This window comes from Mauremys reevesii, linkage group 4, assembly GCF_016161935.1.
Source record: "Mauremys reevesii isolate NIE-2019 linkage group 4, ASM1616193v1, whole genome shotgun sequence".
NCBI lineage: Eukaryota > Metazoa > Chordata > Testudines > Geoemydidae > Mauremys > Mauremys reevesii.
Window position 1 is genome coordinate 33,282,075 of NC_052626.1, and position 21,767 is coordinate 33,303,841.

Genomic DNA, 21,767 nt, shown 5'->3' on the forward strand with positions numbered 1-21,767 from the left:
TATGCTCTATCTGCCTCTAGAAAACATTTCAGGCCCCAGCAGCTTCCTTGGTTCTCAGGATCTCCAAGACAGGAGCCCTACAAGAGAAAAGGCAGAGGTTTTAAGCGGCGCCAACCACCCCGTCTACTTTAGCTTCTCAGGGCCCCAGAGATACTCCGGCGAGCCCAAGCAGACTTTTTGAAGGTACGTCAGAGGGCGCTGTACCAGTTGCCATTTCAGATCTGTCCCTCTTTCATTTTTTGACCATCTGTCACTCTTCAGCCCAGCTTGGGCATCCATAACATCAGACTGATGGGTCCTGAGCACAGTGACAATCCGATGTACCCTTCAGTTTTTATACAACTCTCCCTCCTGCTGCCCATCCCCATCCCTCTTCAAGGACCCTTCTCATGAGCAGCTGCTTGTCCAAGAAGTGCAATCCTTCCTACATATGGGGGCTGTGGAGGAAGTTTCTCATGACTTGAGAGGGAAGGGGTTTTATGCCTGGTATTTCCTAATCCCAAAGGCAAAAGGGGGGCTCTGGCCCATCCTGGACCTGCATCACCTCCAGAGATATCTCAGGAAACTGAGGTTTCGCATGATCTTCCTGGGTTCCATCATTCCCTCCCTGGCCCCAGGAGATTGATACGCCACCTTCAACTTAAAGGATGCATAATTTCACATTTCTGTCTTCCATGGCCACGGAAGATTTCAGGTTTGTAGTGGGTTATTGCCATTACCAATTCACTACCCTTTCCTTTGGCCTATAGGCAGCCCCAAGGGTTTTTACAAAGTGTATGGCAGTTGTAGCAGCCTTCCTTAGGCAGCGAGGCATTCAGGTTTACCCATACCTCTACTACTGGCTGATCCAAGGTTGGTTGCAGGCTCAAGTGCAAGACAGCATCAACACAGTCTGAAGCATGTTGAGGGTCCTGGGCCTGCTGATAAACAAGCAAAAATCAATAATTCTCCCATTTCAGAAATAGAATTTACTGGGGCTGTGCTCGACTTGACCCAGGCCAGCACCTTCTTGCCAGAGGCTCAGTTCCAGTCAATGGCAAACCTGATATGAACAAAGGTCATGGCCCACCCAATCATGACAGCTCAAGTGTGCCTCAAGCTACTGGGCCACATGGTGGCTTGCACTTATGTGGTTCAAGATGCAAGACTGCACCCCAGTCTCCTACAGATGTGGCTAGCGTCAGTATACTCCTCAAGTGTCACTTGAACTCAGTCTTATGATTCTTCCCCCGGTCCTTGCCTCCCTGAGCTGGTGGAGAGCTAAGGTTGATAATGATGGTGGTGCCATTTGTGGCCCTGCAGTCATCGGTGTCTTTAGACTTGGATGTGTCAGATCTAGGGTGGGGAGTCCACTGCAACAACCTCAGGACTCAGGGCCTCTGGTCCTGAGAAGAACACTCCCTGCACATAAATGTCAGGGAGCTCAGAGCGGTGTGCCTGGCTTGCCAAGCATTTCTTCCCTGGGTCTCAGACAAGGTGGTTCAAGTTCTGACAGACAATACAGCAGCCATGTTCTATATCAAAAAGCAAGGAGGGATCCAATCCTCCACCCTTTTGTCAGGAGGCTGTTGCTGTATTGGACTTTTGTGCAAGACACTCCATTCATCTCAAAGCTTCTTACCTCCTGGGAGCCTGGAATGTGTTGGCAGATCACCTCAGAAAGTCCTCCTCTCGCCACAAGTGGTCTCTTCACCCAGAGGTTGTCAATGTCATCTTCCAGAGGTGGGGGCCTCCCCAGGTGGACCACCAGGCAGAACAGGAAATGCCATCAGTCCTTTTCACTGTGTGGGCAGAGCTTGGGCTCCCTCTCCGATGCTTTCCTGCTCTCATGGGCAGACCACCTATTGTATGTCTTTTCACTGATCCCCTTGGCTCATAAGGGGATCAGAATGGGGGGAGGGATAGCTTAGTGGTTTGAGCATTGGTCTGCTAAACCCAGGGTTGTGAGTTCAATCCTTGAGAGGGGCTACTTAGGGATCTGGGGCAAAAATCAGTACTTGGTCCTGCTAGTGAAGGCAGGGGGCTGGACTTGATGACCTTTCAAGGTCCCTTCCAGTTCTAGGAGATTGGTATATCTCCAATCATTACATTACAAGGTTCTCCTAAAAATCAAATGGGACAAGGCAAGGGTTATCCTGATGGCATGGCCACAGTTCTAGCATTAGTTTGGGACACTTCTGGACCTCAGTGGCAGCTCTACTTGTGCTCCCACTCTGCCCAGACTTGATTTCACAAGACCATGACCGGTAGCTTCACCTGAACCTCACTTCCCTGCACCTAACTACATGGATGCTGCATGGCTGAACACTGAAGAAAAGGCGTGCTCAGAAGAGGTTTGACAGATCTTGTTAGGTAGTAGGCGGCCTTCCACTAGGGGTGTGTCAAGGTTCATTCCCCACTCTGAACGTTAGGGTACAGATGTGGGGGACCTGCATGAGAAGCTCTAAGCTCAATTAACAGCTTAGATCTGGTCTGGCTGCCACCACCCCCAAGCACTCCCTTCCCTGGGTAGCTTTGAGAGACTCCTCCACCAATTTCCTGGTGGACACTGATCCAAATCCCTTGGATCTTAAAACAAGGAGAATTTAACCATCCCCCCCACCAATTCCTGGTGAGTCCAGATCCAATCCCCTTGGATCTTAAAACAAGGAAAAATCAATCAGGTTTTTAAAAAGAAGGCTTTTAATTAAAGAAAAGAAAGGTAAAAGAAAACACACTGGGAGAGATTAGCATACCAGCTACTCTCACAGACAACAGATTCCAAACACAGAGGATGTTCCCCTGGGCAAAACCTTAGTTACACCAAAAAAATACCCAAATACCCAATTTGATTCTTCCTCTAATTGCACAAGACAGGTTACAAAGAAATAAACATAAACTTATTTATTCCTTTCTAAAACTTACTCTGATAAGAGGCTGGTTCCTTGATCTTTTTCACTCCAGCTGAAACTGAAACTGACTAAACAAAGGAAACTTCTCTCCTTCCTTTTGAAACATCTTGTTCCCCCATTGGTTCCTCTGGTCAGGTGTCAGCTAGGTGAACTTCTTAGCCCTTTACAGGTAAAAGAGGCATTAACCCTTAACTATCTGTTTATGACAGGGTGCATACTTGGCCAAGTGGAAATGTTTCACTTGTTGGGCCTTTGAACAGGATCTCTCTCCATCTGGATCCTCTCTTCACTCTATCCTGGATTATTTGCTCCACCTAAAGCAGCAAGGTCTGGCACTCCTCTATTATGGTTCATCTGGCAGCTGTCTGAGCCTTCCACTCCCTCCCCCCCAGTGAATGGCAGATTAGTATTCAAGCCATTAGCATCATGCTCCCTACTACTTCTCTCCTGGAAGGTAGCCTTCCTGATGGCAATTACCTTGGCCAGAAGGGTCTCTGAGATCAGGGCCCTTATGTCAGAGCCACCTTACACAGTGTTCTTCCAGGACACCTGTGCCCCCATCTGGTCTTTCTTCCAAAGGTGATGCCACAATTACACAACAATCAGGTCATTTTTCTACTTGTCTTCTTCCCAAAAGCTCACAAAAGCTCTGAGGATCAACAGCTTTATAAATTGAACATTAGGTGAGCCCTCATCTTTTATATTGAGAGAACCAAGCCCTTCTGCAAATCTATGCAACTCTTTGTAGCAATAGCGAAAAAGTTGAAAGGGCTACCTGTGTCAACCCAAAGACTCTCATCCTGAATAACTGCCTGTATTAGGGTTTGCTATGAACACGTGAATGTCCAGCCTCCATCCATCATGACTGCTCATTGCACAAGAGCCTCGGCCTCATCAGCAGCCTTCTTTGCCTAGGTATCAATCCAGGACATCTGCAGAGCTGCAACCTGGTCATTGTTTCATGCCTAGGCATCCCAATATGCCATCACCCAATAGGCCTGTGATGGGGTGGGGAGACCCCGTCCAGTGCCGGGTGAGTTCACCTCATCCTTTGAGTTGGCCTCTGTCTCTAGGCCGTGAGACCTAAGGGCTAAAGTCCATAGAGTTGCCCTGATCTGCAGGGCTCTACGGCCCAATGGCCAGAATCTATGTAATCGCCCTGATCCCTAGTGGGCAGAGTCCATAGAGATAGTCCAGGTTTGCAGGGCAGTAAGGCCTGATAGCCAGAATCCGCCGGGCAGCAAGGCCTAGCAGTCAGAGTCAACAGAGAGACCCCACGTTTGCAGGGCAATAAGGCCTGGTGGCCAGAGTCAATAGAGTTGTCCTCTGGGTGGGGATGTATGGCCTAGCAATCAGTCAATAGAGCTACCCTCCAGGCAGTAAGGCCTGGTGGCCAAAGTCAATAGAGATACCCCAGGTTCATGACGCAGAGCAATAAGGCCTGGCAGTCAGTCAGTAGAGTTGCCCTCCAGGTAGGGCTGTATGGCCTAGTGGCTGGAGTCAATAGAGTTGTCCTCTAGGTGGGGCTATATGGCCTAACAGCCAGTTGGGGGGGGGGGCCATCACCCCAGGGGAATGGGTGGCGGCCAGGTAGAGGGACCCAGACCCTCTCTGCTCCACTGGATCCCAGCCCAGGGCTCTGTCAGTGTCAATTGTGTCCACCACTGGGTCAGCAGGGATCTGTTCGCAACACACTGAGCATCACTGGGACAATGGCTAGTCCCCTCCCAGGCTACTTCCTACTGTGTTATTCCTGGTGGCGATCTGCACGTCTTTGGGGTCTCTGAGTTCCTCAGCCTGTGCAACTCCCTGTAGCTCAGACCTCCCTTGGGCATCCACAGGTAGCTGGGCGTCTGCTGGGGCCTCGGCTCCTCTGACTTCCGCATTCTGGAGCTCTAGTGGTTCCTGGGCAGCAGCTGGCAAGGAGTGTCCTTCCTCTCTGGTGGTTAACCCAGACTGAGCTGGGCTGTCCCCTCTTATAGTGGTGTTACACCTGGAGCATGCCCAGTAGGGATACAGGGGGGCATGGCTTCCTCTGCCCATAGTGAGGAGTTAACTCTTCCCCATCCAGTGTGGAATGAGTTTACCCCATCAAAAGGCCCAAGAAACTGCCAGTTTTGGGAGTACTGCTCCTGGGGTACTGCTTATGAACCATCTAGCATGGAACGGATGTGAGCAAGAACTTGAAAAAAAATGGTTAATAATCTTTCAAAACTGTTCAAGATGTGTTGCTCATGTCCATTCCATGACCCGCCTTCTTACTCCTGGAACTGAGAGGGTGCACAAACGCAGCTCCAGAGGGCACTAGAGCCGACCCAACAGATACTGCTAAGGGAAAAATTTCTGGCATCAGTGCACGTGGTGCACATACACTGGGCATGGAATGGACATGAGCGACAAAGCTAGAAGAACAATGGTTCAAAAGAAACAAAAAGGAAGAATCCAGATTTGATGCAGAGGAAGTGATGGGAAAGGAAGAATACTTTAGCTGCTGAATTCTCTACAGACAGAAGTGGTGGGAGCCAGAAAGGAAGAGATCAGGCCAGATGCAGTAGTCCAGGAAAGAGAACTCTGACATACCCCAGGGGTTGAGCAGTGAAATTAGAGGAAGAGTAGCACATTTTAGAAATGTTAGAAGAAGATTCTGTGAAATCTGAAGAGAAGGAAAGAAAGGGCTAAGTATATAGTGTTCAGCATTATGCTGCATATTGACAGATGAAAATATATTGTAACTGATCGAACCTTGCTGTACGCTTGGTATGAGGAGAGCACATTGTAGCAAACAACTGGCACCAATTGCTATCGTGGTGAGCAACACAGAAATATGTAAAACAATATTCATCTTTACCCTGATCACGAATGTAAAATAAATAATAATACCAGTAAAAAAATTCAAATTATACAAATAAATGTGAAGTCATACCTCTGCTTATCCAGTAACAGAATCTGTGTACTTTCATGGAAGCGGGTCTGTATTATCTCTTGGAATTCTTTCTCGGGGAAAAAAAGTGTGGTTTACATAGGACTGCAGGACTAATCTTTCCTAACTTTTGGACAAATAGGTAAACCAGAAATGGAGAATATTTAATGAAAGAATAAGTAAATAGCTCTTGTGTCTCTTCCAGGGGGCAGATGTTGCTGCTTTTCTCCTGATGGAAAGGCATTGGCTGTAGGTCTCAATGATGGAAGTTTCTTGATGGTGAATGCAGACACTCTGGAGGATCTAGTCTCCTTCCACCACCGGAAGGATGTTATTTCAGAGATTAGATTTTCTCCTGGTGAGTGATCCATTAAGGTGATAATTATCAAATCCAAGTTGGTTGAACTTCATATCTGTGGTAAAATATAAGCATGCATACTGGGATTTTTGGTTTCCTCACTGAGAAGACACTTGTGTTTCTCCATAATTGTATCAAATCAATTGTTAGAATGTGTTAAAGGAAGGTCACTTTTCAGATGTAAAACCTTGATAATGTTCCTTTCTTTATGCACTCTATGGAAATTTGAAAGAAACAAATGGACATAAATCTTATTCTTCATCTCTTGTGGACCTTCTGGATCTCCTTCAAAAGAACGGGAAAATGAAGACTTGTTCTTCTTCGAGTGGTTGTTCATGTCCATTCAAAGTAGGTGTGCACGTGCCGTGTGCACGCCAGCCAGAAGATTTTCCCCTAGCAGCGTCCGTAGGGTCAGCCCTGGCGCCCCCTGGAGTGGCGCCACTATTGCGCCCTATAAAGGGGCCCGCCGACCTTCCACCCCCTCAATTCCTTCTTACCACCGGTGACGGCTAGCTGGAACTTCTCTTGCAATACCAAGTTAGCAGTGTCTTATCCTTCTGTGTAGTCCGTGTATATAGTTTCGTTATAGTTAGTTTACTTAGGTCATTGTATATAGTTCGTGGTAGTTGGGAGGTCCCCCTCAAGTTTTCGTCGCTTGCTGGGGCATGCCCGGGTCCCCTGGGTTTAAACTCTGCAAGGACTGCGGGAAATTCATGCCCAAGAGTGACCCGCACTCTGCTTGTTTGAGGTGCCTCGGAGAGAGCCACCAAAAGGACCAGTGCTCTATCTGCAGAGGCTTCCACCCGAGAACTCTCAAAGACAGAGCTCAAAGACTTAGTCCTCCTGATGGAGGCTGCCCTGCGGCCACCCTCGGGCCCGGAACCGACCGAGGGGGTGCCCAGCACGTCTTCCTCGCTGCAGAGCGCCCTGGCACCGGCATCAGGACTTAGGGCCCAGCCCAAGTCGTCTAAAACCCGGCACCGGACGGAGTCGGGTCATAGGAAGTCGGCCTCAGTGCGGCACCGCTCACCGTCGCCGGTGCCCGCTAAGAAGAGAAAGCCGGTGAGGGAACGGTCACCCCACCAGGACCCGAGGCCGACGCCGTCCGCAGGTGCAAGCGGACAGGCTGGGCTACAGAGAGGGCAGTCGAGTCCGGACCGGCCTAGATCCCCGGACCTCAGCGGAGACTTGCGCCTCCCTTCGACACTGGAGGCGTTCGAGGCGGCCTCAGACTTGATGGGACTCCCGGCGCCGGCCTCCCCGCACCGTAGGGAGTTGCCTACCGCGGCCCGTCCCCCAGTACAATCGAGGAGCAAGCCGGCCATGCTGTCGCCTCCCTCCCCGCACCGTGCCGCTAAGGCGGCACTGGACCAGATGAGAGGCTCCCCGCTGCCTCAGCACCGCTCTCCAATGGCACCGGGTGCTGCTCCCCCCAGGTCCTCGTATTCAGAGACTTCAGACTCAGAGGCAGACTCCTACCGCTCCAGCCGGTTGCGGAGCAGAAGATCGGTTTCGGGGGTGAGCCACCAGCGTTACCCACAGTGGCAGCAGCAATAGCATCTGCCCTTGCAGTGGCCGTTTTGGACCCCCTGGGCCTAGCACCAGTCGGTAGGCCAGGCGTTTGGTCCTCGATCAAGGTCGGCCTCGGTCTCCTCGGCGTCGGTGGCCCCGGCGCAGCTGCCTCCTCCACCGGCACTGTCGCCGGGCAGGGGTGTGCCATATCCAAGTTCGGCACTGGCAGTGGCTACAGTTCGGGCTCAGCAGCCACTGCCAGATACGCCAAGCCGCTCACTGGCAACCCCGGTACCGGTCGCGGTGCCGCATTTAGAATCGGAACTGGCCCCGCAACCTCAGTACCATGTGCCACAGGACCCTGAAGGACTGCACGCACCGGAGGAAGGGCCGATCCATGTAATTTCCTTGTCTTCCTCCCCGGACGAAGCGGTCTTGGGCACGGCTGCAGCACCGGCCCTGAAGGACACTCGAATCCTCCAACAACTGCTCCGGTGAGCAGCTCAGAGCCTCGCAATCCAAGCTGAGGAAATCGAGGTGGACGCAGACCCTGTAGTAGACATCCTGGCTCAGGGTGGCTGTCCCGCTGATAAAGACCATAGCGGATACGTCCCGCACCTTATGGCAAACGCCAGCCTCACTGGCCCCTACTGCCAAGAGAATGGAACGGTGCTATTTCGTGCCCTTTAGAGGGGACGAACACTTGTATACCTCTCCCCCCCCCAGACTCCCTGGTGGTGGATGCGGCCAACCAATGGGAGCGTCAAAGGTTTCAGGGGTCAACACCAAAGAGCAGGGACGCTAAAAGACTCGACCTCTTTGTCAGAAAAGTGTACTCCACGGCAGGCCTACAACTCCACATTGCCAACCAACCGGCAATTGTAAGCCGATATGGTCATAACACGTGTTCAGCCATGTCAAAATTTACAGAGCTCCTTCCGTAGGACTTGAGGTCAGAGTTTTCGGCCCTGGTGGAGGAGGGGAAGCTGATCTCCCGAGCCTCTCTCCAGGCTGCCCTAGATGCGGCGGACTCAGCCTCGCGCACCCTGGCCACGGGCCTGGTCATGCGGCGGGGAGCCTGGCTCCAGTTCTTGGGCCTGTCCTATGAGGTCCAGCAGACCATTCAAGACCTCCCTTTCGAGGGGCAGATGTTGTTTTCAGAAAAGACGGACAAGCATCTGCATAGCCTAAAGGACTCGTGGGCCACACTTCGCTCGCTGGGCTTGCATACCCCTGTGACCCAGCGCAGGCAGTTTAGGCTGCAGACGGCCCCACGCCCCTACCAGCCTCAGACTCGCCAGGAGCTGGGGCGCAGGCGGGGCAGAAATGGCAGGAGGCATCACCAGCGCCACCCCTCCGGCCAGGCGTCCGGTCAATTGAGACCGCTATCGGGGCCTACACCCCCTGTTTGATGGTACGGTCGAGGGCGACCTACCTGTCGAGACTCTGGATCCTTCTACCGCTACCTTTGGGTCACATCTGTCCCCCTTCTACCGTGCCTGGTCCCAAATCACGTCGGACAGCTGGGTGCTCCGCACGGTAGAGAGGGGATATTCTATCCAGTTCTCCTCCCTCCCGCCCCACCAGCCCCCCTCCCCGTCCCTCTTCAGGGACCCATCTCACGAGCAACTTCTAAGTCAAGAAGTGAAGTCCCTCATGGAGGCAGGGGCGGCGGAGGAAGTCCCTCGGGAGCTCAGGGGCAAAGGCTTCTACTCCCGGTATTTCCTAATACCGAAGGCGAAAGGGGGCCTGAGACCCATCCTAGACTTGCGGCGGCTGAACAAGTTTGTACGAAAGCTCAAGTTCCGCATGGTCTCCCTGTCCTCGATTATTCCCTCCCTGGATCCAGGAGATTGGTATGCTGCCCTCGACTTAAAGGACGCTTATTTCCATATTGCCATAATTCCCCGACACCGTCGGTACCTCAGGTTTGTCGTGGCCGACGCCCATCTGCAGTTCACGGTGCTCCTGTTCGGCCTGTCAGCTGCTCCAAGGGTCTTCACGAAGTGCATGGCAGTCGTGGCGGCCTTCCTGAGCAGGCGGGGCATCCAGGTATTCCCCTACCTGGACGACTGGCTCATAAAGGGCTGCTCCAAGGAGCAGGTGGAGACCGAGGTGTTGTTCATCAGGCGGACCTTTTTCAATCTCGGCCTCCTCTTGAACGAAGCCAAGTCCTCCCTGTCTCCGATGCAACAAATAGAGTTCATAGGCGCAGTTCTGGACTCCACCCACACCAGAGCGTACCTGCCGGAATCCAGGTTCCGTGCAATTTCCGAGCTCATCCTCGGCCTGCACCGCACCCCGATTACCACGGCACAAGTCTGCCTCTGGCTGTTGGGTCACATGGCGGCGTGCACCTATGTGGTAAACCATGCCAGACTCCGGCTTCGCCCGCTACAGTCCTGGTTAGCGACAGTATATCGCCCGGCCAGGGACCCCTTGGACTCAGTGGTGTCCATTCCCCACTTGGTGCTAACCTCGCTGCGGTGGTGGCTCGACGCGCAGAAAGTGTGCATGGGTGTCCCCTTCGCTGCCCCTCAGCCCTCCCTCTCCCTGGTAATGGATGCCTCGGATCGGGGTTGGGGAGCGCACCTGGGACACCTCAGGACACAGGGCTTGTGGTCGCCGGAGGACCTCGAGTTGCATATCAATGTCAGGGAGCTGAGAGCGATTCGCCTAGCTTGTTTGACCTTCCAGTCCCACCTGGCCGGCAGATGTGTTTCAGTCCCATCGGACAACACGTCGGCAGTCTTTTATATCAACAAACGGGGGTGCACTCTCCTCTCCCCTGTGCAGGGAAGCCCTCGTGCTGTGGGATTTCTGCGTCTACAATGCTACCCACCTGACGGCGTTCTACCTTCCGGGGGAGCAGAACGGTTTGGCAGACACCCTCAGCTGCTCGTTCCGGGGTCATGAGTGGTCCCTCCAATGGGATGTGGTGCGCTCAATTTTCCAGCTCTGGGGCTTTCCCTGGTTAGACCTGTTCGCCTCGAGGGAAAACAGAAAGTGCCGACGGTTCTGCTCCCTCCTGGGCCACAGTCAGGGGTCTCTGTCGGACGCCTTCCTACAGTCTTGGGGGGTCGGTCTGCTCTACGCCTTTCCTCCAATCCCCCTGATACACAGGGTGATTTTGAAGATTTGCAGGGACCACGCACGGGTAATCCTGATTGGTACACGTCACTCCTGCACATGTCCGTTCAGGCGCCCCTGACGCTGCCCCTGCTCCTGGACCTGATCACGCAGGACCAGGGCTCCCTCCGCCACCCGAACCTGGAGTCCCTTCACCTCACAGCATGGATGCTCCATGGCTGAACCCAGTGGAGATGCAGTGATCCCAGCAGGTCAGACAAGTGCTGCTTGGTAGTAGGAAACCATCAACTAGGGCCACCTACCTGGCCAAATGGAAGCGCTTCTCCATATGGTCGGGTCAGCGAGGTCACAATCCGCTGGGGGTCCCAATCCCCATTGTCCTAGACTATTTGCTCCACCTCAGACAACTGGGCCTCTCCCTCTCCTCGATTCGTGTTCACTTGGCGGCCATCTCGGCTTTCCATCCAGGAGAGGGGGGGTACCTCGGTGTTTGCGAACCCGCTGGTCGGGCGTTTCCTCAAAGGTATGGACAGGTTATTTCCGCATGTGCGTCAGCCAGCCCCTGTTTGGAACCTGAATCTGGTCCTCTCCGCCCTCTCGGGACCTCCTTTTGAGCCTCTGGCTTCGTGCTCCCTGTTGTACTTGTCGTTTAAGACCGCCTTCCTGGTGGCGATCACCTCGGCCAGGAGGGTGTCGGCGCTCAGGGCGTTAACATCCAAGCCCCCGTACACTGTCTTCTATAAGGACAAAGTCCAACTTAGACCTCACCCGGCTTTCCTACCCAAGGTCGTCTCACAGTTCCACATGGGTCAAGATATTTTTCTCCCGGTGTTTTATCCGAAACCACACTCTTCCAATAAGGAGCGGAGGTCACATTCCCTGGATGTCTGCAGGGCCTTGGCTTTTTACATCGAGCGTACCAAGCCTTTCAGACGCTCAACTCAGCTTTTCATCGCAGTGGCGGATAGGATGAAAGGGCTCCCTGTCTCCTCTCAGCGAATCTCTTCGTGGATCGCGACCTGCCCCTGTCCCTCCGGTCACGGCCCACTCCACTAGGGCGCAGGCCTCCTCTGCGGCGTTCCTCGCTCAGATCCCGACTCAGGAGATTTGTAGAGCGGCCACGTGGTCCTCCATCCACACGTTCTCGTCACACTACGCCATCACGCACCAGGCTAGGGATGATGCAGCCTTCGGTCATGCAGTACTCCAGTCAGCAGTGATCTCCGACCCCGCCACCTAAGGTTAGGCTTGTGAGTCACCTACTTTGAATGGACATGAACAACCACTCGAAGAAAAAACGGTTACCCACCTTTTAGTAACTGTTGTTCTTCGAGATGTGTTGTTCATGTCCATTCCAATACCCACCCTCCTGCCCCTCTGTCGGAGTGCCGGCAAGAAGGAACTGAGGGGGTGGAGGGTCGGTGGGCCCCTTTATAGGGCGCCATAGTGGCGCCAATCCAGGGGGTGCCGGGGCCAACCCTACGGATGCTGCTAGGGGAAAATCTTCCGGCTGGCGTGCACGCGGCGCGCGCACACCTACTTTGAATGGACATGAACAACACATCTCGAAGAACAACAGTTACTAAAAGGTGGGTAACCGTTTTTTCTCCTGTTTTATATCTATCATTGTTTAGCAAATGGAATTAATATTATCATTTGTTGCTTGGATACATTATCACACTTTGGAGGCTAAGTGCAGGATTATCAGAAGAGCTCAGCTCATATTTAGATACATAAAGGTAATGAATAGATTTTCAAGTGATTAGCTCCCATTGGAAATAATGAGAGCTGCTAAATCTGGCAACTTGTATTAGGTAGAGGTTACTGCAGGGCAGTCTCTGTGTGACATTTTACACTATGTATCTTCATGAAACTTTACGCATAGCTAAAGAGAACAATTTATTTGAAGCATCATTAATGCTTTAGGGTCAGATTTTTGAAAGTGCTCAGCACCCGATTGGGATCAGCTTTTTGGAAGAGCTCAGCTCCCATTTAGGAACCCAAATGTATAGCCCAAGGCATTAACACCACCTCAGCGGAAGCAGTCTCGTTACCTATAGACAAAGCTTGATGTAGATACATGGTGCAAAAGATCACACAAATACTGCCCTGCTGTTACTTCAACCTTAATATTACACATGCCATCCTCTGTGAAGGAAAGAATGGTTGGATTTTCAAGTTTTCACTTCTGATTGTTCCTTAAAGATACAGGGGTTGTCTGTCTCAGACTATGGGTATGTTTAGCCTTACAACCAGGTGCAGAGTGCAAACACTGCACACCCAGCTGGGAGGGGTATAACTAGCGGTGTAGACCAGTAGCTCTCAACCTTTCCAGACTACTGTACCCCTTTCAGGAGTCTGATTTGTCTTGCGTATCTCAAGTTTCACCTCACTTAAAAACTGCTTGCAAAATCAGACATAAAAATACAAGTGTCACAGCACAGTGTTAGTATATAGGCCTGTTTCTTAGTCTGGGATAGAATTTTGAGTTTGATTTTTGATACTTTGATATCCTTACTAATATGTGTGAACAAACAACAAAGACACTTTTACTTCTGCCTAAAGAGATGGGGTTTATAGCACAATGAGATGAGATAAGGAAGAGAGTTAAAGTGTTGCTGGGTATGGTGGGAGTTTAATATACGAGCATACACTTGAAGACTGCCTCAACTCCTATAACAAGGCAAGGCCAAGCAACCAGTCAGGAGGGGCAAGATGGGATTGGGGAAAAAGCATAAAAAAAATACTGAAAAAGCCAGAGAAAAGGTGACCCTGGCTGAAACATAACTTCACTGCTTACCCCCTCCCATGGGGCAAAAGAGGTGGTACCAAAGCCCTCACACTCAGGAGCCTCCAAAATGGAACATGACCATAAATTGTAAGGAGTGGGACCAAGAGCATGCACTACAGGTATAATTATGCCTGCTAAGAAAGGAGAGGGGAAGAAGGAAAGCTCTGCGGTGTACAGAGCTATAGATATGTTTGCTAGATTAACCCCAATAAACATCACTTTGCCTGCACTTTGGACTATGGTCTTCTGCTTTCTGTCTGCTTGACAAGAACCAAGCAAGGGGGAGGAAAGCCCTAACCCACTATTACTGAAAAAATGCTTATGTTTTCATTTTATAATAAAATTATAAAATAAATCAATTGTAATATAAATATTGCTCATACATTTCAGAGTATTATACATAGAACAGTATAAACAAGCCATTATCTGTATGAAATTTTAATTTGTAGTGACATTACTAGTGCTTTTTATATAGCCTGTTGTAAAACTAGGCAAATATCCAAATGAGTTGATGTAACCCCTGGGTGACCTCTGCGTATTCCGTGGGGTATGCGAACCCCTGGTTGAGAACCACTGGTGTAGACAGTGAGGCACTGATTGGGTGAGTAAAGCAGAGTGCATGCCTGAACCCCAGGATATATATACCCTACACATGTGCTCTACATGCCCAAGCAGTGCCTCTCTGGGGCCCTGTCTACACTGCTCTTTTTAGCAGTGTAGGGTCTTATTGCCTCCTCCTTGCCAGAGCCTCTCTTCACCACATTGAAAGGCTCCAGCAGTGGGGAACATCTGGAGCCTTTCACTGCCACATGTAGTTATGCACTGCAGTGAGTGTGGATGCAGCCTGCCTTTTCCTGCCACATGTAGCTACACATACCACCACAAGTGTAGACAAGGTCTATGACATTTTTGGTTATTTTGTGATATAGATGCTAATCTGTCAGGGGTTGGTTGTGGATCACCACATCTATTTCAGAAAGAGCTGGAAATTGAATTTAACTGAGATCCAAAAAGTCAAAGGGTAATAGCTTATCCACTAAGGTTTAAAACATTGAAAAATGTCTTATGTTCCAATTCATTTTAGGTTCTGGAAAATACTTAGCGGTGGCATCATGTGACAGCTTTGTAGACATCTACAATGTAATGAGCAGTAAGCGAGTAGGAATCTGCAAGGGCGCCTCCAGTTACATAACACACATGGACTGGGACATCAGAGGTAAGTAATCATTTGTGAATATAAATGACAACTGCAAAATTAGATTATAGGTAAAATTTTCAAGAGAGCCTAAATCCTATTTTCAAAAGTGATTTAAGCATGTAGGAGCCTAAATTTCATTGGAAGTCAAAGGGTAATACTCTCTGTTAACCTAAACATGCAGATTATGCTTTATTTTATCTGGTATACCTAGAATGTGAATTTATGATGCCAATGGCAGATTCATTCCCTCAGTTAAGGATGCCGATGTTATATGCGTAAAAATACCTAATTTAGACACCTATAAAGAAGGCAATTTGATGAAGTAAGATAAAAGTTCTATCTAGATTCTTATATGTCTTACATGTAATGTATTGTTTTATTTCTACCTTCTGAGCAATGTATTGTTGCATCTCTTTTCCAAGAAAACAAATCCTTGCTTTGTCTCACACATGGAAGAATAACCTTTTCTTTAATAATGGAGATGTACCTATCTCCTAGAACTGGGAGGGACCCTGAAGGATCATCGAGTCCAGCCCCTTGCCTTCAGTAGCAGGACCAAGTACTGATTTTGCCCCAGATCCCTAAGTGGCCCCCTCAAGGATTGAACTCACAACCCTGATTTTATATATTTTACAGGGAAGCTTTTATAAGTCAATGCTCAAACCACTGAGCTATCCCTCTCCTCAAGTAATACTGAATACTAAACACATGTTTAATTTTAAAATGAATTAAATAGAAATAAATAATTTGTGGGAAATTAACAGAAAATTTCCAAATGTACATTTGTTCAGTGAAGTTGAATTTCCTAATTGGTGTTAACATACCAGTATATAATTTATATATTTTACAGGGAAACTTTTACAAGTCAACACTGGTGCTAAAGAGCAGCTGTTCTTTGAAGCTCCTCGTGGGAAAAGACAGACAATTCCCAGTTTGGAGGTAGGGAAGTAACTCAGTTGCAAACCTGAAGAACTACAGTATAAACTGCATCTAGGAGAAAACATCTGTTAGTTATGTGCTGTTCTTTGTTGTCCTTTAATTATACAGAATATTTTTGTGAAATTTTCATCTAAATAATATCATCCTAGAATGAACACTAACATAAGGGATGTCTTCTCCTCCTCCTCATATAAATTAGACATGTATCTACTATTTGGAAAACAGTATGTATTGTGACAAAGTTCTGAGCCTGTATTGGTGGGTCCCATGCTTCTGGGCGGATTCAGTGGCCTCAAACTCAATAAGGCCCCAATGTGACCTCCCTTTCTCAGGGTACTGGCAAGAGTCACAGCCTATTGAGTTACTTTCATCACCAGCCAATGTGGGAGTTGGGAAGGGGGAATACCCCACAGTCTCTGTTAGGGTGACCAGACAGTAAATGTAAAAAATCAGGACAGGGAGTGGGGGTGGTAATAGGAGCCTATAAAAGAAAATCAGGAGTCTCCCTATAAAATCGGGACATCTGGTCACCCTAGTCTCCGTTGCTCTGTAGAGGTCAGTAGGCACAGTTCAGTCTTCTTCCTAGACCGAGTCCTGCTTCCCTTCTCCAGGGAATCTCTGTAGAGTACAGGTGTCTTAATTGGTCTGGAGTAGCCTTTGTTTGGCTATCCAGGGAACTGGGACCTGCTCATTCAGAAGGCTGATGTATCTGCCTTCCACCACTCTCTTATATTCTTCGGGTCTGAATCTATCACAGTATATAAAATAATATATTTTGAAATAAAAAGCTTTTGTTTTGTTTGAGATCAGATTGATAAAAAGTTTTGTTTTGTAGGTTGAAAAGATTGGCTGGGCATCATGGACAAGTGTTCTGGGCTCTTGCTGTGAAGGAATCTGGCCAATAATTGGGGAAGTCACAGATGTAACTGCTTCATGCCTCACCAGTGATAGTAAAGTCTTGGCCACAGGAGATGATTTTGGGTTTGTGAAACTTTTCCGATTCCCTGCCAAAGTAAGTAAGTTTCTAACTGTGGTATTAGAAGACTGGTTAATGAAATTGCTTATGCCAACACTTACCAAAATTATCACTCTATATAAAGCATAATATTGCTCTTAAATATTTTGTCACCATGATCAGTTGAGGAAATAATTATGACATTGTAAGTTGTTGTGCATTAAACTGTGAAATATATTTATGCCATCACATAGTTCTTCAATTGTTAATATTATACCATACAAGTGATGTCAGCAGTGCACATGCTTATAGTATTTTAACATGAGGTTTGACAACTGCTACCCAGTACTAAACCTCTGTGTTTAATATTGTTATGCACCGTTCTCCTTTGAGTGCTTGCTCATGTTCATTCCAATGTAGGTGTGTGCTCGCCACGAGCTCCGCTGCCAGAAAGTTTTTCCCTCAGTGGTATCCATCGAGTCAGCTGTTGTACTCCCTGGAGTCACGTGCTCATGGTGCCGATAGAAAGGGCCTTGCAGCGCCCTCAGTTCCTTCTTACTGCCCGTGACGGTCGCTGGAAGTACTTCGTCCTTGTGTTCACAAATACTCAGTGGACTTTGTTTCTAACTTGTTGTGTATAGTTACCATTATTATAATTAAGTTTTAGTTGTTAGAACAGTTGTTAGGTTAATGACCCCCAAGTTGCAGGGTTAGTCACTGCCTGGCACTGGGATATGCCTCAGTTTCTGGGGTTTAAGCCTTATGGTTCTTGCCACAAGCCTATGCCGGTGAGCGACCCCCATTCCAGCTGCATTAAGTGCCTGGGAGAAGCTCATGTGCGGGAACACTGCAAGATCTGCAAGAACTTCATGCCCCACACCAAAAAAGATGGGACAAGAGACTTGTTTGTTCTTATGGAGGCAGCTCTCTGTCCTCCCTCGGAGCTGAGTCCCTCGGACTCAGCACCAAGTACTTCAGCTTCTTTCAGAAGTGCCCCAGTGACTATTAGGACTTAACGCCGGTCTCCATCCCCAGCACTGAGAAGGGACATTGCTTCTGCCTCTCGAGAGCCTCGTCACCATCTGTCATCTCCAGGACCGAAGAAGACTGCGCCGGCCAAAGACTCTCAGCACTGCTCTTCATCGCTGGTGCTGAAAAAGATGGACAGAAGTCAATCCCCGACCCCCAGGTCACAGAGCGATTCTAGTAGAGTGCAACCCGTGCCAGGCCACTCTGAGATCTCTAGAGCAGGAGTCGGCAACCTTTCAGAAGAGGTGTGACAAGTCTTCATTTATTCATTGTAATTTAAGGTATCACGTGCCAGTAATACATTTTAACGTTTTTAGAAGGTCTCTTGCTATAAGTCTATATTATATAACTAAACTACTGTTGTATGTAAAGTAAATAAGGTTTTTAAAATGTTTAAGAAGCTTCATTAAGGGGGGGAGGGATAGCTCAGTGCTTTGAGCATTGGCCTGCCAAACCTAGCATTATGAGTTCAGTCCTTGAGGGGACCATTTAGGGATCTGGGGCAAAAATCTGTCTGGGGATTGGTCCTGCTTTGAGTAGGGGCTTGGACTAGATGACCTTCTGAGGTCCCTCCAACCCTGATATTCTATGATCCCTATGATGATTTAAAATTAAATTAAAATGCAGATCTTATCAGTTTAATGTGATCCTTGCCCTTGCTTTTCCTTGCTGAGTTTTCCAATGTTTGACATGTATTTGGATACTTTAAACTGCACACAGGCTTCTGAGTGATCAGTTGTTATCTGGCTCTAAGAGCACAGATTTCATATGTGAAAATACCTGTTCACACAGGTATGTGGATCCAAATACTGAAAGTATTGCAAACACAATTTTCTTCAAACAAAAAATTTCACTGCAGGGATGTCCAGCAGGTCAGAATAGAAGCCCCATGATCTCTCTCGGTAGCTTCAACTGCACTCTGCAGATCTCCAAACTTTGATGCCCACAATTCTGAGCTTTTTAACTGAATGAGCTGCATTTCGAAATCGTCAGCACCCATCCACTGAAATACAGACAAATCCAAGTCGCTTTCATTGAACTTTTCAGATTTAATTAGAAAAGAAAGCATTGGGCCAAATCACTGGAAATCTTGAAATCTGTCAGAAGATTCTGGTTCCAGTTCTTGCATGTACATTCCAATCTCATTGACACTGACAGTGCAATGCGTCGATAGCTCTTTTATGTGTTGGAAGTAGCAGAAAGTCGAAGTTCAACTATCCCAAGAAAAAACTGCTAGTTTTACAACAAATGCCTTCCAGGCTACATAAAGATCCAGAACCGTTTGCCCTGCACCCTGGAGAAAGAGGTTGAGCTCATTTAGGTAAGCAGGACCTCACAAGCTCCTTTTTATCCAAGAAGTGTAGTTGCTCCTAAGGTTGGGAGCTGTGAAGGAGATTCCACAGGAGCTAAGGAGCCAGGGTCCTATTCCAGTTATTTCCTAATCCTGAAGGCCAACAGCAGTCTCAGACCAATTCTAGACCTGTGGAAGCTCAAGAAGTTCATGAAGAGACTGAAGTTCCGCATGGTCTCCTTGGCCTCTATCACCCCCCCGCTGGATCCTGGACCCCCTCTATCATCCCCTCCCTGAATCCCCTCAATTTGAAGGATTCTTATTTTCATATTGCAGTCTTTCAGGGACACAGAAGGTTCCTCAAATTAATCATGTGCACTACCAGTTTGCAGTGTTCCCATTTGGCCTGTCAGTGGTCCTTTGGGGGTTCACGGAGTTCATGGCAGTCATCACGGCCTTCCTGGGGAAACAAGGGGTTCAGGTCTACCCTTACCTCGACGACTGACTGATCAAAGGTTGGACTGAGGCCCAGGTGGAGACAAACGTAAAGTTAATACAGTCAACTTTCCAGGACTTGGGCCTGTTAATAAATACCCAGAAGTCTACCCTTTCCCTGGTTTAAAGGATAGAATTTATTGGTGCAATCCTCGACGTGGTCCAAGTCATAGCCTTCTTCCCAGAAGCCCAGTTCCAAGAGCTAGGGGCACTCATGGAAAGTCATCACCAGGACAAAGTACCTAAAGCTCCTGGGCCACATAATATCATGCACCTATGTGTTGCAGCAAGTGAAACTACAGCTCAGACCTCTTCAGACTTAGTTGACATCGGTACATGCACCGGGCCAACACCACTTGGACACTGTAGTCACACTTCCCCCATCAGTGATTGCTTCCTTTCTTCAGTGGCTGGACCCGCTGCCAGTGTATGCTGGAGTCCCGTTCTTGAGACCCCATCTGTCAGTGTCTCTCATCACAGACACTTTGACAATGGGCTGTGGAGCTCACCCCTCAGAACTCAGGTCTTCTGGTCTCCAGAGGAGTTCGTATTACACATCAATGTCAGGGAGCACAGTGCAGTTTGCCTAGCCTGCCAGGCATTCCAAAACCACTTGGAGGGCAAGGGCATGTCGATCCTCACAGACAGCATGACAGCAATGTTTATATAAAACAGGCAGGGTGAGGGGTTGCTCCTCTCACTTGTGCCAGGAAGCTCACTTGTGGGAATTCTGCATAGCCCACTTGATCCACCTTGAGGCCTCCTATCTGCTGGGGTCACAGAATGAGCAGCAGATCATCTCAGTCCTTCTGCAGTCACCACAAGTAGTCCATCCATCCAGACATTGTGAAACACATCTTCCAGAAGTGGGGGACTCCCCATATCAACTGTTCCTGATGATGCACAACAGGAAGTGTCTTCAGTTCTGCTCCTTCCTTGGCCACAGCCCGGGGTCACTTGCAGACTCTTTTCTCCTCCCTTGGGCCTGGTCTACACTAGGAGTTTGTCGAATTTAGCAGCGTTAATTCGACTTAACTGTGCACCCGTCCACACCAGGAAGCTAATTAATTCGACCTAAAGAGCTCTTTAGTTCGAATTCTGTACTCCTCCCCGACGAGGGGAGTAGCGCTAAATTCGACATGGCTATGTCGAATTAGGCTATGTGTGGACGGAAATCAACCTTAGTAGCTCCGGGAGCTATCCCACAGTGCACCACTCTGTTGACGCTCTGTTCAGCAGTCCGAGCTTGGATGTTCTGACCAGCCACACAGGAGATGCCCAGGGAAAATTTGACACGCTCCGGCGCCTTGTGGATGTTCTGCAGGACCGCAGGCAGGAGGACAGAGCCCCCCTGCACTGTATCTGCAACCGCCCTCCCCCGCCACAAAGTCCCAAACCCCCTTCACCCAAAGTAACAAGAAGGAGGGGCGACAGGGGCCGTGAAAACTGTCACTGCACCCCTGCAGAGTGCACAAATACAAGAAGGCTCTCATTCCCTAAATGTTGAGAAGTCCTTCCCTTCCTGGCTCACCGAAGCCCCAATCCCAGTTTCATCCCCTAACTGTGTAGTTGATTATTAAAAGTAGTTTGCTGTTAATTACTATTTCCGTCAAGTTTTTCTACAGAAGACTGTCTGTGAAGGGCGGTGGGGAAAGGGGGTTGTTAATTGCATAGGACAGTCACCTTTACCAGGGTACAGACACGGGGGCAGGATCAACAGCGGGTCACACACACAGTGCAGTCAGTAGGCACCCTGGTCAGTCTGGGAGGTGTTTTCCATGTTCTGTGTGGGTGGGGGGTACGTGACTTTGTGGCATGGGAGGGCAGTTACAGAACTTATGCAGCGGTCCTTGTCCCGGACCACAGAGCCACGCAGCAGGGGAATCTGTAACCATCCTCCCCCGCCACAAGGTCACGTAGCCCCCGCACACAGCGTCCCGAAAAGGAGGGATGGCAGGCTCCGTTGAAACAACCAGTCCGGCACTGCAGACCGCTCTAGGAGCAGGAGCCTATCATTCCTCGAGTGTAGAAGCGGTGTTAACATCACTGCACATCCTACCCACCACAGTCTGCGTCCCTGTTTCAACCCTTTAATGCAAATTCATTAATAAAGAAAACGTTGTTAATTAACAATGTTCCATTAACTTTATTTTTAAACGTGTGTTGGAAGGGGGGAAACGTGGTGAACGGGGTATGTAACCGCAGAAGAAAGTCAACAGTAACTGAAGCAGGGGCAGGTTCAGCTTCTCTGTAAAGAAACTGAACAGTCACAGGTTACCCTGCTCCCTGAGGAACCTA

The 21,767-nt window shown here is 49.2% G+C and overlaps 1 protein-coding gene across 3 annotated transcripts in view; it reads left to right on the top strand.

The window, feature by feature from the left end:
* The window catches only part of EML5 (EMAP like 5), a 327,745-nt gene that overhangs the window by 228,980 nt on the left and 76,998 nt on the right, over positions 1-21,767 (top strand). For all 3 annotated transcript variants that reach the window (XM_039537037.1, XM_039537038.1, XM_039537039.1), the window contains exons 25-28: positions 6,017-6,169; positions 14,647-14,778; positions 15,611-15,699; positions 16,535-16,711. In XM_039537037.1, coding sequence (XP_039392971.1) covers positions 6,017-6,169; positions 14,647-14,778; positions 15,611-15,699; positions 16,535-16,711 — 551 coding nt within the window. The remainder of the gene's footprint in view (positions 1-6,016; positions 6,170-14,646; positions 14,779-15,610; positions 15,700-16,534; positions 16,712-21,767) is intronic.